The sequence below is a fragment of the Bombina bombina genome, chromosome 6 (genome assembly GCF_027579735.1).
Source record: "Bombina bombina isolate aBomBom1 chromosome 6, aBomBom1.pri, whole genome shotgun sequence".
Taxonomy (NCBI): Eukaryota; Metazoa; Chordata; class Amphibia; order Anura; family Bombinatoridae; genus Bombina; species Bombina bombina.
In genome coordinates, this window is record NC_069504.1 from 7,507,041 (window position 1) to 7,522,076 (window position 15,036).

The following is a 15,036-nucleotide window of genomic DNA, read 5'->3' on the forward strand; positions in this document are numbered from 1 at the left end:
AATGTTCAGTTGGGTCTGAAGCAGCCATTTCAACTGCTTTGAAAAAATTATGAACTGTAGGGGTTGCGCTGCTCTTACTGGATTTTTCAGCTCTGGGTGCCCTCCTGGCTGACATAGTGGGAAGGGAGCCCTTCTGTTGTGATATACTGGTTCAGTTGTTGTAGCTAGGAGCAAGTTTAATGATAGATGGAGTGCCTGCAAGTGTGCATTATCTCCCTCTTCACTAGGTATAGTGAGGCTGCAGTTCCTGTGCTGATGTGACTATCGGCGCCATCTTTGTGTCATGCAGCGCAGTGGTCCCCATAGGGTGCAGGGGTAATTGGTGGGTGATGGAGGTTAGATAGGCTATATGGCGTGATTTGCCCGTTTGGGGGAGTAGTTACCCCTGTGTGAGGTTATTGTGGTGAAGCCACGATGTGTGTGTTATGCGGGAATGGAGACTAACATGTCTGCTTTACGTTCTCACCCCTCGCATGGTGTCCGCGTGGCTAGTCAGATGGAGAGCGCTGGTCGTGAGGTGTAGAGTTGCTCCTCCGGTAAGCGGTGTGAAGGCTTCTGTGTGCGTCGCACCTCCGTAGCGGGTGTTGTTAAGGCTCGATGTGGGCCATGTGGGTAGCCGTCAGAAGGCCGCGGGAGGCCGCGGTAGTGTGCGGTGCTAACTATAACACCGGGTCTTCTCCGCCTCACTTCATGTGATCCCTGGGCTATTGGGAGACAGACGCACTGGTTATTAGCTTCCAGCTCGCAGGTTCTATGGTGTTAGGGCTGTTTTTGGGCCGACCCTACTTCAGAGCTCTACATGCTAGCGACCATCTTGGACGCCGGCTAGCTCCGCCCCTGGCTGTCTTTATTTTATCCCTCCCTCTCTAGTGACTCTTGCGTGGAAGTTCCACATCTTGGGTATTTATTATCCCATACGTCACTAGCTCATGGACTCTTGCTAATTACATGAAAGAAAACATAATTTATGTAAGAACTTACCTGATAAATTCATTTCTTTCATATTAGAAAGAGTCCATGAGACCCACCCTTTTTTTGTGGTGGTTATGATTTTTTTTGTATAAAGCACAATTATTCCAATTCCTTATTTTGATGCTTTCGCTCCTTTCTTATCACACCACTTCTTGGCTATTTGTTAAACTGAATTGTGGGTGTGGTGAGGGGTGTATTTGTAGGCATTTTGAGGTTTGGGAAACTTTGCCACTCCTGGTAGGAATGTATATCCCATACGTCACTAGCTCATGGACTCTTGCTAATATGAAAGAAATGAATTTATCAGGTAAGTTCTTACATAAATTATGTTATTTAAATATTCTTCCTTTTATATATGCTACTTATTTACATATTCTTCCTTTTATATCTTATACTTATTTACATATTCTTCCTTTTATATCTTATACTTATTTACATGTTCTTCCTTTTATATCTGCTACTTATTTACATATTCTTCCTTTTATATCAGCTACTTATTTACATATTCTTCCTTTTTTATCTGCTACTCATTTACATATTCTTCCTTTTATATCTGCTACTTATTTACATATTCTTCCTTTTATATCTTATACTTATTTACATATTATTCCTTTTATATCTGTTACTTATTTACATATTCTTCCTTTTATATCTGCTACTTATTTACATATTCTTCCTTTTATATCTTATACTTATTTACATATTCTTCCTTTTATATCTTATACTTGTTTACATATTCTTCCTTTTATATCTGATACTCATTTACATATTCTTCCTTTTATATCTGCTACTTATTTACATATTCTTCCTTTTATATCTGCTACTTATTTACATATTCTTCCTTTTATATCTGCTACTTATTTACATATTCTTCCTTTTATATCTGCAACTTATTTACATATTCTTCCTTTTATATCTGCTACTTATTTACATATTCTTCCTTTTATATCTGCTACTTATTTACATATTCTTCCTTTTATATCTGTTACTTATTTACATATTCTTCCTTTTATATCTGTTACTTATTTACATATTCTTCCTTTTATATCTAATACTTATTTACATATTCTTCCTTTTATATCTGCTACTTATTTACATATTCTTCCTTTTATATCTGCTACTTATTTACATATTCTTCCTTTTATATCTGCTACTTATTTACATATTCTTCCTTTTATATCTGCTACTTATTTACATATTCTTCCTTTTATATCTGCTACTTATTTACATATTCTTCCTTTTATATCTAATACTTATTTACATATTCTTCCTTTTATATCTGCTACTTATTTACATATTCTTCCTTTTATATCTGCTACTTATTTACATATTCTTCCTTTTATATCTTATACTTATTTACATATTCTTCCTTTTATATCTGCTACTTATTAACATATTCTTCCTTTTATATCTGCTACTTATTTACATATTCTTCCTTTTATATCTGCTACTTATTTACATATTCTTCCTTTTATATCTTATACTTATTTACATATTCTTCCTTTTATATCTGCTACTTATTAACATATTCTTCCTTTTATATCTGCTACTTATTAACATATTCTTCCTTTTATATCTGCTACTTATTTACATATTCTTCCTTTTATATCTGCTACTTATTTACATATTCTTCCTTTTATATCTGTTACTTATTTACATATTCTTCCTTTTATATCTGTTACTTATTTACATATTCTTCCTTTTATATCTGCTACTTATTAACATATTCTTCCTTTTATATCTGCTACTTATTTACATATTCTTCCTTTTATATCTGCTACTTATTTACATATTCTTCCTTTTATATCTTATACATATTTACATATTCTTCCTTTTATATCTTATACTTATTTACATATTCTTCCTTTTATATCTTATACTTATTTACATATTCTTCCTTTTATATCTTATACATATTTACATATTCTTCCTTTTATATCTGTTACTTATTTACATATTCTTCCTTTTATATCTGCTACTTATTTACATATTCTTCCTTTTATATCTGCTACTTATTTACATATTCTTCCTTTTATATCTGATACTTACATATTCTTCCTTTTATATCTTATACTTATTTACATATTCTTCCTTTTATATCTGCTACTTATTTACATATTCTTCCTTTTATATCTTATACTTATTTACATATTCTTCCTTTTATATCTTATACTTATTTACATATTCTTCCTTTTATATCTGATACTTACATATTCTTCCTTTTATATCTGTTACTTATTTACATATTCTTCCTTTTATATCTGTTACTTATTTACATATTCTTCCTTTTATATCTGTTACTTATTTACATATTCTTCCTTTTATATCTGCTACTTATTTACATATTCTTCCTTTTATATCTGCTACTTATTAACATATTCTTCCTTTTATATCTGATACTTACATATTCTTCCTTTTATATCTTATACTTATTTACATATTCTTCCTTTTATATCTGCTACTTATTTACATATTCTTCCTTTTATATCTTATACTTATTTACATATTCTTCCTTTTATATCTTATACTTATTTACATATTCTTCCTTTTATATCTGCTACTTATTTACATATTCTTCCTTTTATATCTTATACTTATTTACATATTCTTTCTTTTATATCTGCTACTTATCTACATATTCTTCCTTTTATATCTGCTACTTATTTACATATTCTTCCTTTTATATCTGCTACTTATTTACATATTCTTCCTTTTATATCTGCAACTTATTTACATATTCTTCCTTTTATATCTGCAACTTATTTACATATTCTTCCTTTTATATCTGCTACTTATTTACATATTCTTCCTTTTATATCTGCTACTTATTTACATATTCTTCCTTTTATATCTTATACTTATTTACATATTCTTCCTTTTATATCTTATACTTATTTACATATTCTTCCTTTTATATCTTATACTTATTTACATATTCTTCCTTTTATATCTGCTACTTATTTACATATTCTTCCTTTTATATCTGCTACTTATTTACATATTCTTCCTTTTATATCTGTTACTTATTTACATATTCTTCCTTTTGTATCTGCTACTTATTTACATATTCTTCCTTTTATATCTTATACTTATTTACATATTCTTCCTTTTATATCTTATACTTATTTACATATTCTTCCTTTTATATCTGCTACTTATTTACATATTCTTCCTTTTATATCTGCTACTTATTTACATATTCTTCCTTTTATATCTTATACTTATTTACATATTCTTCCTTTTATATCTGATACTTATTTACATATTCTTCCTTTTATATCTGCTACTTATTTACATATTCTTCCTTTTATATCTGCTACTTATTTACATATTCTTCCTTTTATATCTGATACTTATTTACATATTCTTCCTTTTATATCTGCTACTTATTTACATATTCTTCCTTTTATATCTTATACTTATTTACATATTCTTCCTTTTATATCTGCTACTTATTTACATATTCTTCCTTTTATATCTGCTACTTATTTACATATTCTTCCTTTTATATCTGCTACTTATTTACATATTCTTCCTTTTATATCTGCTACTTATTTACATATTCTTCCTTTTATATCTTATACTTATTTACATATTCTTCCTTTTATATCTGCTACTTATTTACATATTCTTCCTTTTATATCTGCTACTTATTTACATATTCTTCCTTTTATATCTGCTACTTATTTACATATTCTTCCTTTTATATCTGCTACTTATTTACATATTCTTCCTTTTATATCTGCTACTTATTTACATATTCTTCCTTTTATATCTGCTACTTATTTACATATTCTTCCTTTTATATCTGCTACTTATTTACATATTCTTCCTTTTATATCTGCTACTTATTTACATATTCTTCCTTTTATATCTTATACTTATTTACATATTCTTCCTTTTATATCTGATACTTATTACATATTCTTCCTTTTATATCTGATACTTATTTACATATTCTTCCTTTTATATCTGCTACTTATTTACATATTCTTCCTTTTATATCTGATACTTATTTACATATTCTTCCTTTTATATCTGATACTTATTTACATATTCTTCCTTTTATATCTGCTACTTATTTACATATTCTTCCTTTTATATCTGATACTTATTTACATATTCTTCCTTTTATATCTGCTACTTATTTACATATTCTTCCTTTTATATCTGATACTTATTTACATATTCTTCCTTTTATATCTGCTACTTATTTACATATTCTTCCTTTTATATCTGCTACTTATTTACATATTCTTCCTTTTATATCTGCTACTTATTTACATATTCTTCCTTTTATATCTGATACTTATTTACATATTCTTCCTTTTATATCTTATACTTATTTACATATTCTTCCTTTTATATCTGCTACTTATTTACATATTCTTCCTTTTATATCTGCTACTTATTTACATATTCTTCCTTTTATATCTGCTACTTATTTACATATTCTTCCTTTTATATCTTATACTTATTTACATATTCTTCCTTTTATATCTGCTACTTATTTACATATTCTTCCTTTTATATCTGCTACTTATTTACATATTCTTCCTTTTATATCTGCTACTTATTTACATATTCTTCCTTTTATATCTGCTACTTATTTACATATTCTTCCTTTTATATCTGCTACTTATTTACATATTCTTCCTTTTATATCTGCTACTTATTTACATATTCTTCCTTTTATATCTGTACTTATTTACATATTCTTCCTTTTATATCTGATACTTATTTACATATTCTTCCTTTTATATCTTATACTTATTTACATATTCTTCCTTTTATATCTGATACTTATTTACATATTCTTCCTTTTATATCTGCTACTTATTTACATATTCTTCCTTTTATATCTGCTACTTATTTACATATTCTTCCTTTTATATCTGCTACTTATTTACATATTCTTCCTTTTATATCTTATACTTATTTACATATTCTTCCTTTTATATCTGCTACTTATTTACATATTCTTCCTTTTATATCTGCTACTTATTTACATATTCTTCCTTTTATATCTGCTACTTATTTACATATTCTTCCTTTTATATCTGATACTTATTTACATATTCTTCCTTTTATATCTGCTACTTATTTACATATTCTTCCTTTTATATCTGCTACTTATTTACATATTCTTCCTTTTATATCTGATACTTATTTACATATTCTTCCTTTTATATCTGATACTTATTTACATATTCTTCCTTTTATATCTGCTACTTATTTACATATTCTTCCTTTTATATCTGATACTTATTTACATATTCTTCCTTTTATATCTGATACTTATTTACATATTCTTCCTTTTATATCTGATACTTATTTACATATTCTTCCTTTTATATCTGCTACTTATTTACATATTCTTCCTTTTATATCTTATACTTATTTACATATTCTTCCTTTTATATCTGATACTTATTTACATATTCTTCCTTTTATACTGCTACTTATTTACATATTCTTCCTTTTATATCTGATACTTATTTACATATTCTTCCTTTTATATCTGCTACTTATTTACATATTCTTCCTTTTATATCTGTACTTATTTACATATTCTTCCTTTTATATCTGTTACTTATTTACATATTCTTCCTTTTATATCTGTATACTTATTTACATATTCTTCCTTTTATATCTGCTACTTATTTACATATTCTTCCTTTTATATCTGCTACTTATTTACATATTCTTCCTTTTATATCTGTTACTTATTTACATATTCTTCCTTTTATATCTGCTACTTATTTACATATTCTTCCTTTTATATCTGTTACTTATTTACATATTCTTCCTTTTATATCTGATACTTATTTACATATTCTTCCTTTTATATCTGCTACTTATTTACATATTCTTCCTTTTATATCTGCTACTTATTTACATATTCTTCCTTTTATATCTGATACTTATTTACATATTCTTCCTTTTATATCTGATACTTATTTACATATTCTTCCTTTTATATCTTATACTTATTTACATATTCTTCCTTTTATATCTGCTACGTATTTAATTACATGTTCTTCCTTTTATATCTTATACTTATTTACATATTCTTCCTTTTATATCTGCTACTTATTTACATATTCTTCCTTTATATCTGCTACTTATTTACATATTCTTCCTTTTATATCTGCTACTTATTTACATATTCTTCCTTTTATATCTAATACTTATTTACATATTCTTCCTTTTATATCTGCTACTTATTTACATATTCTTCCTTTTATATCTGCTACTTATTTACATATTCTTCCTTTTATATCTGCTACTTATTTACATATTCTTCCTTTTATATCAGATACTTATTTACATATTCTTTCCTTTTATATCTGCTACTTATTTACATATTCTTCCTTTTATATCTGATACTTATTTACATATTCTTCCTTTTATATCTGCTACTTATTTACATATTCTTCCTTTTTATATCTGCTACTTATTTACATATTCTTCCTTTTATATCTGCTACTTATTTACATATTCTTCCTTTTTATCTGCTACTTATTTAATATTCTTCCTTTTTATCTTGCTACTTATTTACATATTCTTCCTTTTATATCTGCTACTTATTTACCATATTCTTCCTTTTATATCTGATACTTATTTACATATTCTTCCTTTTATATCTGCTACTTATTTACATATTCTTCCTTTTATATCTGCTACTTATTTACATATTCTTCCTTTTATATCTTGATACTTATTTACATATTCTTCCTTTTATATCTGCTACTTATTTACATATTCTTCCTTTTATATCTGCTACTTATTTACATATTCTTCCTTTTATATCTGCTACTTATTTACATATTCTTCCTTTTATATCTGCTACTTATTTACATATTCTTCCTTTTATATCTGATACTTATTTACATATTCTTCCTTTTATATCTGCTACTTATTTACATATTCTTCCTTTTATATCTAATACTTATTTACATATTCTTCCTTTTATATCTGATACTTACATATTCTTCCTTTTATATCTTATTACTTATTTACATATTCTTCCTTTTATATCTGCTACTTATTTACATATTCTTCCTTTTATATCTTATACTTATTTACATATTCTTCCTTTTATATCTGCTACTTATTTACATATTCTTCCTTTTATATCTGCTACTTTTACATATTCTTCCTTTTATATCTGCTACTTATTTACATATTCTTCCTTTTATATCTGCTACTTATTTACATATTCTTCCTTTTATATCTGCTACTTATTTACATATTCTTCCTTTTATATCTGCTACTTATTTACATATTCTTCCTTTTATATCTGCTACTTATTTACATATTCTTCCTTTTATATCTGATACTTATTTACATATTCTTCCTTTTATATCTGCTACTTATTTACATATTCTTCCTTTTATATCTGCTACTTATTTACATATTCTTCCTTTTATATCTTATACTTATTTACATATTCTTCCTTTTATATCTTATACTTATTTACATATTCTTCCTTTTATATCTGCTACTTATTTACATATTCTTCCTTTTATATCTGCTACTTATTTACATATTCTTCCTTTTATATCTGTTACTTATTTAAATATTCTTCCTTTTGTATCTGCTACTTATTTACATATTCTTCCTTTTATATCTTATACTTATTTACATATTCTTCCTTTTATATCTTATACTTATTTACATATTCTTCCTTTTATATCTGCTACTTATTTACATATTCTTCCTTTTATATCTGCTACTTATTTACATATTCTTCCTTTTATATCTTATACTTATTTACATATTCTTCTTTTATATCTGATACTTCATATTCTTCCTTTTATATCTGCTACTTATTTACATATTCTTCCTTTTATAATCTGCTACTTATTTACATATTCTTCCTTTTATATCTTATACTTATTTACATATTCTTCCTTTTACTATCTGCTACTTATTAACATATTCTTCCTTTTATATCTATACTTATTTACATATTCTTCCTTTTATATCTGCTACTTATTTACATATTCTTCCTTTTATATCTGCTACTTATTTACATATTCTTCCTTTTATATCTGCTACTTATTAACATATTCTTCCTTTTATATCTGCTACTTATTTACATATTCTTCCTTTTATATCTTATACTTATTTACATATTCTTCCTTTTATATCTGCTACTTATTAACATATTCTTCCTTTTATATCTGCTACTTATTAACATATTCTTCCTTTTATATCTGCTACTTATTTACATATTCTTCCTTTTATATCTGCTACTTATTTACATATTCTTCCTTTTATATCTGTTACTTATTTACATATTCTTCTTTTTATATCTGCTACTTATTTACATATTCTTCTTTTTATATCTGCTACTTATTTACATATTCTTCCTTTTATATCTGCTACTTATTTACATATTCTTCCTTTTATATCTTATACTTATTTACATATTCTTCCTTTTATATCTGATACTTACATATTCTTCCTTTTATATCTTATACTTATTTACATATTCTTCCTTTTATATCTGCTACTTATTTACATATTCTTCCTTTTATATCTTATACTTATTTACATATTCTTCCTTTTATATCTTATACTTATTTACATATTCTTCCTTTTATATCTGATACTTACATATTCTTCCTTTTATATCTGTTACTTATTTACATATTCTTCCTTTTATATCTGTTACTTATTTACATATTCTTCCTTTTATATCTGTTACTTATTTACATATTCTTCCTTTTATATCTGCTACTTATTTACATATTCTTCCTTTTATATCTGCTACTTATTTACATATTCTTCCTTTTATATCTGCTACTTATTAACATATTCTTCCTTTTATATCTGATACTTACATATTCTTCCTTTTATATCTTATACTTATTTACATATTCTTCCTTTTATATCTGCTACTTATTTACATATTCTTCCTTTTATATCTTATACTTATTTACATATTCTTCCTTTTATATCTGCTACTTATTTACATATTCTTCCTTTTATATCTTATACTTATTTACATATTCTTTCTTTTATATCTGCTACTTAGCTACATATTCTTCCTTTTATATCTGCTACTTATTTACATATTCTTCCTTTTATATCTGCAACTTATTTACATATTCTTCCTTTTATATCTGCTACTTATTTACATATTCTTCCTTTTATATCTGCAACTTATTTACATATTCTTCCTTTTATATCTGCAACTTATTTACATATTCTTCCTTTTATATCTGTTACTTATTTACATATTCTTCCTTTTGTATCTGCTACTTATTTACATATTCTTCCTTTTATATCTTATACTTATTTACATATTCTTCCTTTTATATCTTATACTTATTTACATATTCTTCCTTTTATATCAGCTACTTATTTCCATATTCTTCCTTTTATATCTGCTACTTATTTACATATTCTTCCTTTTATATCTGCTACTTATTTACATATTCTTCCTTTTATATCTTATACTTATTTACATATTCTTCCTTTTATATCTGCTACTTATTTACATATTCTTCCTTTTATATCTGCTACTTATTTACATATTCTTCCTTTTATATCTGCTACTTATTTACATATTCTTCCTTTTATATCTTATACTTATTTACATATTCTTCCTTTTATATCTGCTACTTATTTACATATTCTTCCTTTTATATCTGCTACTTATTTACATATTCTTCCTTTTATATCTTATACTTATTTACATATTCTTCCTTTTATATCTGCTACTTATTTACATATTATTCCTTTTATATCTGCTACTTATTTACATATTCGTCCTTTTATATCTGATACTTATTTACATATTCTTCCTTTTATATCTGATACTTATTTACATATTCTTCCTTTTATACCTGCTACTTATTTACATATTCTTCCTTTTATATCTGATACTTATTTACATATTCTTCCTTTTATACCTGCTACTTATTTACATATTCTTCCTTTTATATCTGATACTTATTTCCATATTCTTCCTTTTATATCTGTTACTTATTTACATATTCTTCCTTTTATATCTTATACTTATTTACATATTCTTCCTTTTATATCTGCTACTTATTTACATATTATTCCTTTTATATCTGCTACTTATTTACATATTCTTCCTTTTATATCTGTTACTTATTTACATATTCTTCCTTTTGTATCTGCTACTTATTTACATATTCTTCCTTTTATATCTTATACTTATTTACATATTCTTCCTTTTATATCTTATACTTATTTACATATTCTTCCTTTTATATCAGCTACTTATTTCCATATTCTTCCTTTTATATCTGCTACTTATTTACATATTCTTCCTTTTATATCTGCTACTTATTTACATATTCTTCCTTTTATATCTTATACTTATTTACATATTCTTCCTTTTATATCTGCTACTTATTTACATATTCTTCCTTTTATATCTGCTACTTATTTACATATTCTTCCTTTTATATCTGCTACTTATTTACATATTCTTCCTTTTATATCTTATACTTATTTACATATTCTTCCTTTTATATCTGCTACTTATTTACATATTCTTCCTTTTATATCTGCTACTTATTTACATATTCTTCCTTTTATATCTTATACTTATTTACATATTCTTCCTTTTATATCTAATACTTATTTACATATTCTTCCTTTTATATCTGATACTTATTTACATATTCTTCCTTTTATATCTGATACTTATTTACATATTCTTCCTTTTATACCTGCTACTTATTTACATATTCTTCCTTTTATATCTGATACTTATTTACATATTCTTCCTTTTATACCTGCTACTTATTTACATATTCTTCCTTTTATATCTGATACTTATTTACATATTCTTCCTTTTATATCTGTTACTTATTTACATATTCTTCCTTTTATATCTTATACTTATTTACATATTCTTCCTTTTATATCTGCTACTTATTTACATATTATTCCTTTTATATCTGCTACTTATTTACATATTCTTCCTTTTATATCTGTTACTTATTTACATATTCTTCCTTTTATATCTTATACTTATTTACATATTCTTCCTTTTATATCTGTTACTTATTTACATATTCTTCCTTTTATATCTGTTACTTATTTACATATTCTTCCTTTTATAGCTGTTACTTATTTACATATTCTTCCTTTTATATCTGCTACTTATTTACATATTCTTCCTTTTATATCTGCTACTTATTTACATATTCTTCCTTTTATATCTGTTACTTATTTACATATTCTTCCTTTTATATCTGTTACTTATTTACATATTCTTCCTTTTATATCTGTTACTTATTTACATATTCTTCCTTTTATATCTTATACTTATTTACATATTCTTCCTTTTATATCTGCTACTTATTTACATATTCTTCCTTTTATATCTGCTACTTATTTACATATTCTTCCTTTTATATCTGTTACTTATTTACATATTCTTCCTTTTATATCTTATACTTATTTACATATTCTTCCTTTTATATCTGCTACTTATTTACATATTATTCCTTTTATATCTGCTACTTATTTACATATTCTTCCTTTTATATCTGCTACTTAGTTACATATTCTTCCTTTTATATCTGTTACTTATTTACATATTCTTCCTTTTATATCTTATACTTATTTACATATTCTTCCTTTTATATCTGATACTTATTTACATATTCTTCCTTTTATATCTTATACTTATTTACTTATTCTTCCTTTTATATCTTATACTTATTTACATATTCTTCCTTTTATATCTGATACTTATTTACATATTCTTCCTTTTATATCTTATACTTATTTACTTATTCTTCCTTTTATATCTGCTACGTATTTACATATTCTTCCTTTTATATCTAATACTTATTTACATATTCTTCCTTTTATATCTGCTACTTATTTACATATTCTTCCTTTTATATCTGCTACTTATTTACATATTCTTCCTTTTATATCTGCTACTTATTTACATATTCTTCCTTTTATATCTGCTACTTATTTACATATTCTTCCTTTTATATCTGCTACTTATTTACATATTCTTCCTTTTATATCTGTTACTTATTTACATATTCTTCCTTTTATATCTGCTACTTATTTACATATTCTTCCTTTTATATCTGCTACTTATTTACATATTCTTCCTTTTATATCTTATACTTATTTACATATTCTTCCTTTTATATCTGCTACTTATTTACATATTCTTCCTTTTATATCTTGTACTTATTTACATATTCTTCCTTTTATATCTGTTACTTATTTACTTATTCTTCCTTTTATATCTTATACTTATTTACACATTCTTCCTTTTATATCTGCTACTTATTTACATATTCTTCCTTTTATATCTGCTACTTATTTACATATTCTTCCTTTTATATCTGCTACTTATTTACATATTCTTCCTTTTATATCTGTTACTTATTTACATATTCTTCCTTTTATATCTTATACTTATTTACATATTCTTCCTTTTATATCTGCTACTTATTTACATATTCTTCCTTTTATATCTTGTACTTATTTACATATTCTTCCTTTTATATCTGTTACTTATTTACTTATTCTTCCTTTTATATCTGTTACTTATTTACATATTCTTCCTTTTATATCTGCTACGTATTTACATATTCTTCCTTTTATATCTGCTACTTATTTACATATTCTTCCCTTTATATCTGCTACGTATTTACATATTATTCCATTTATATATTTTACTCATTTCTATATTCTACCCATTTACTGCATTTACTTTTAACTGTTTGCATTTTCTCTTTGTCTTTCCCTCTTTGTCGAAAATCTCCTTGTCCTGTGTCTATGTTCCCTCCACCATTTTGTTACTCTCATTTTCTTGGTTCATCCCACCTTTCCTTTATGCAACTTGCATATTCTTCTTTTGCTATTTTGTCTTAGTGCCTTTTCGGGAAACCCCAAGTTACACAAAGCGCAGACGTGTTGTGAGCTATGTGGGTCTCTCATCCCCGCGCTTCCTGCAACGATCAGCCAGTGACAACAACCTCAATTCAGATGGGGCTCATTATTCCCCAGTGCCCTCCCTCCGTGGTATCCCATCCCAGTTGATTAGCCATGGGCCTGATGTATCTGGTGGAGCATTGCTGGGGGATAGCAGCCTTGCCAGCACTGCCAGCTCCCGCAGTACGCACAGCCGTTCTCCCTCACTACACAGAACACGAGAAGAGAAGGACATTGATAGCCACACCCTGAGGAGAGGACGAGGGAAGAGCAGGTAATATGACTAGGTTCTGTGTCACAGGCTGGATAATGGGGAGGATTATATTCAGTTAGAGAAGGTTTTGCTTTGTTTTTGTTTCTTTTTCAGTTATTAGATTTCTGTATAAATCTGACCAAGCACTGCGCCACTTGCCTTATTAATCAATTTGCCATCAAACCCCTCTTCATTCTTACTAACTCATTGTGTTTCATAGCACCAATGCCTTAACCCTGACTTTGTGATGGTGGAGACAGTGAGCAGTCATCTTGTACTGATGCCAGCTTAGAGGACAGTGAACAAAACACATGTTCTTTAGATTAATATTATTATTATTATACTTTATTTATGAAGCGCCATCATATTCCGCAATGCTGTCCATGGATACAGTTCATTTAAATAAAACAATAATATAAAACTTCTAAGAGACAGGACAACATTTACAAACACATACAGGAGGAATCGAGGGCCCTATTCCCGTGGGAATTTACAATCTAGAAGGGTAGGGGGTTGAGAAACAGGAGGTGAGGACTGCAAGATTGAGAAAGATGTTAATGCAGAGTTAGATGAGGGAAATGTTGTTAGGTAAGATAAATATTATTGAGTTGGGTGGTAGGCTTCTCTGAACAGAAAAGTCTTCATAGAGCATTTAAAGGAAGAAAGATTAGGGCAAAGCCTGACAGCACGAGGGAGAGTGTTCCAGAGGGTAGGTGCTGCACGAGAGAAGTCCTGCAGTCTAGCATGAGAGGAGGTGATAGTCGCAGAAGCAAGGAGCAGGTCATTGTTGGATCTTAATAGACGGGCTGGAGTATACTTGTGTATTAGAGAGGATAGGTAGAGGGGAGCGG

The 15,036-nt window shown here is 26.5% G+C and overlaps 1 protein-coding gene across 1 annotated transcript in view; it reads left to right on the forward strand.

Moving 5' to 3' along the window:
• The window catches only part of SHANK3 (SH3 and multiple ankyrin repeat domains 3), a 565,241-nt gene that overhangs the window by 152,635 nt on the left and 397,570 nt on the right, over positions 1–15,036 (forward strand). Inside the window, exon 4 of the mRNA XM_053716301.1 lies at positions 13,873–14,206. Coding sequence (XP_053572276.1) covers positions 13,873–14,206 — 334 coding nt within the window. The remainder of the gene's footprint in view (positions 1–13,872; positions 14,207–15,036) is intronic.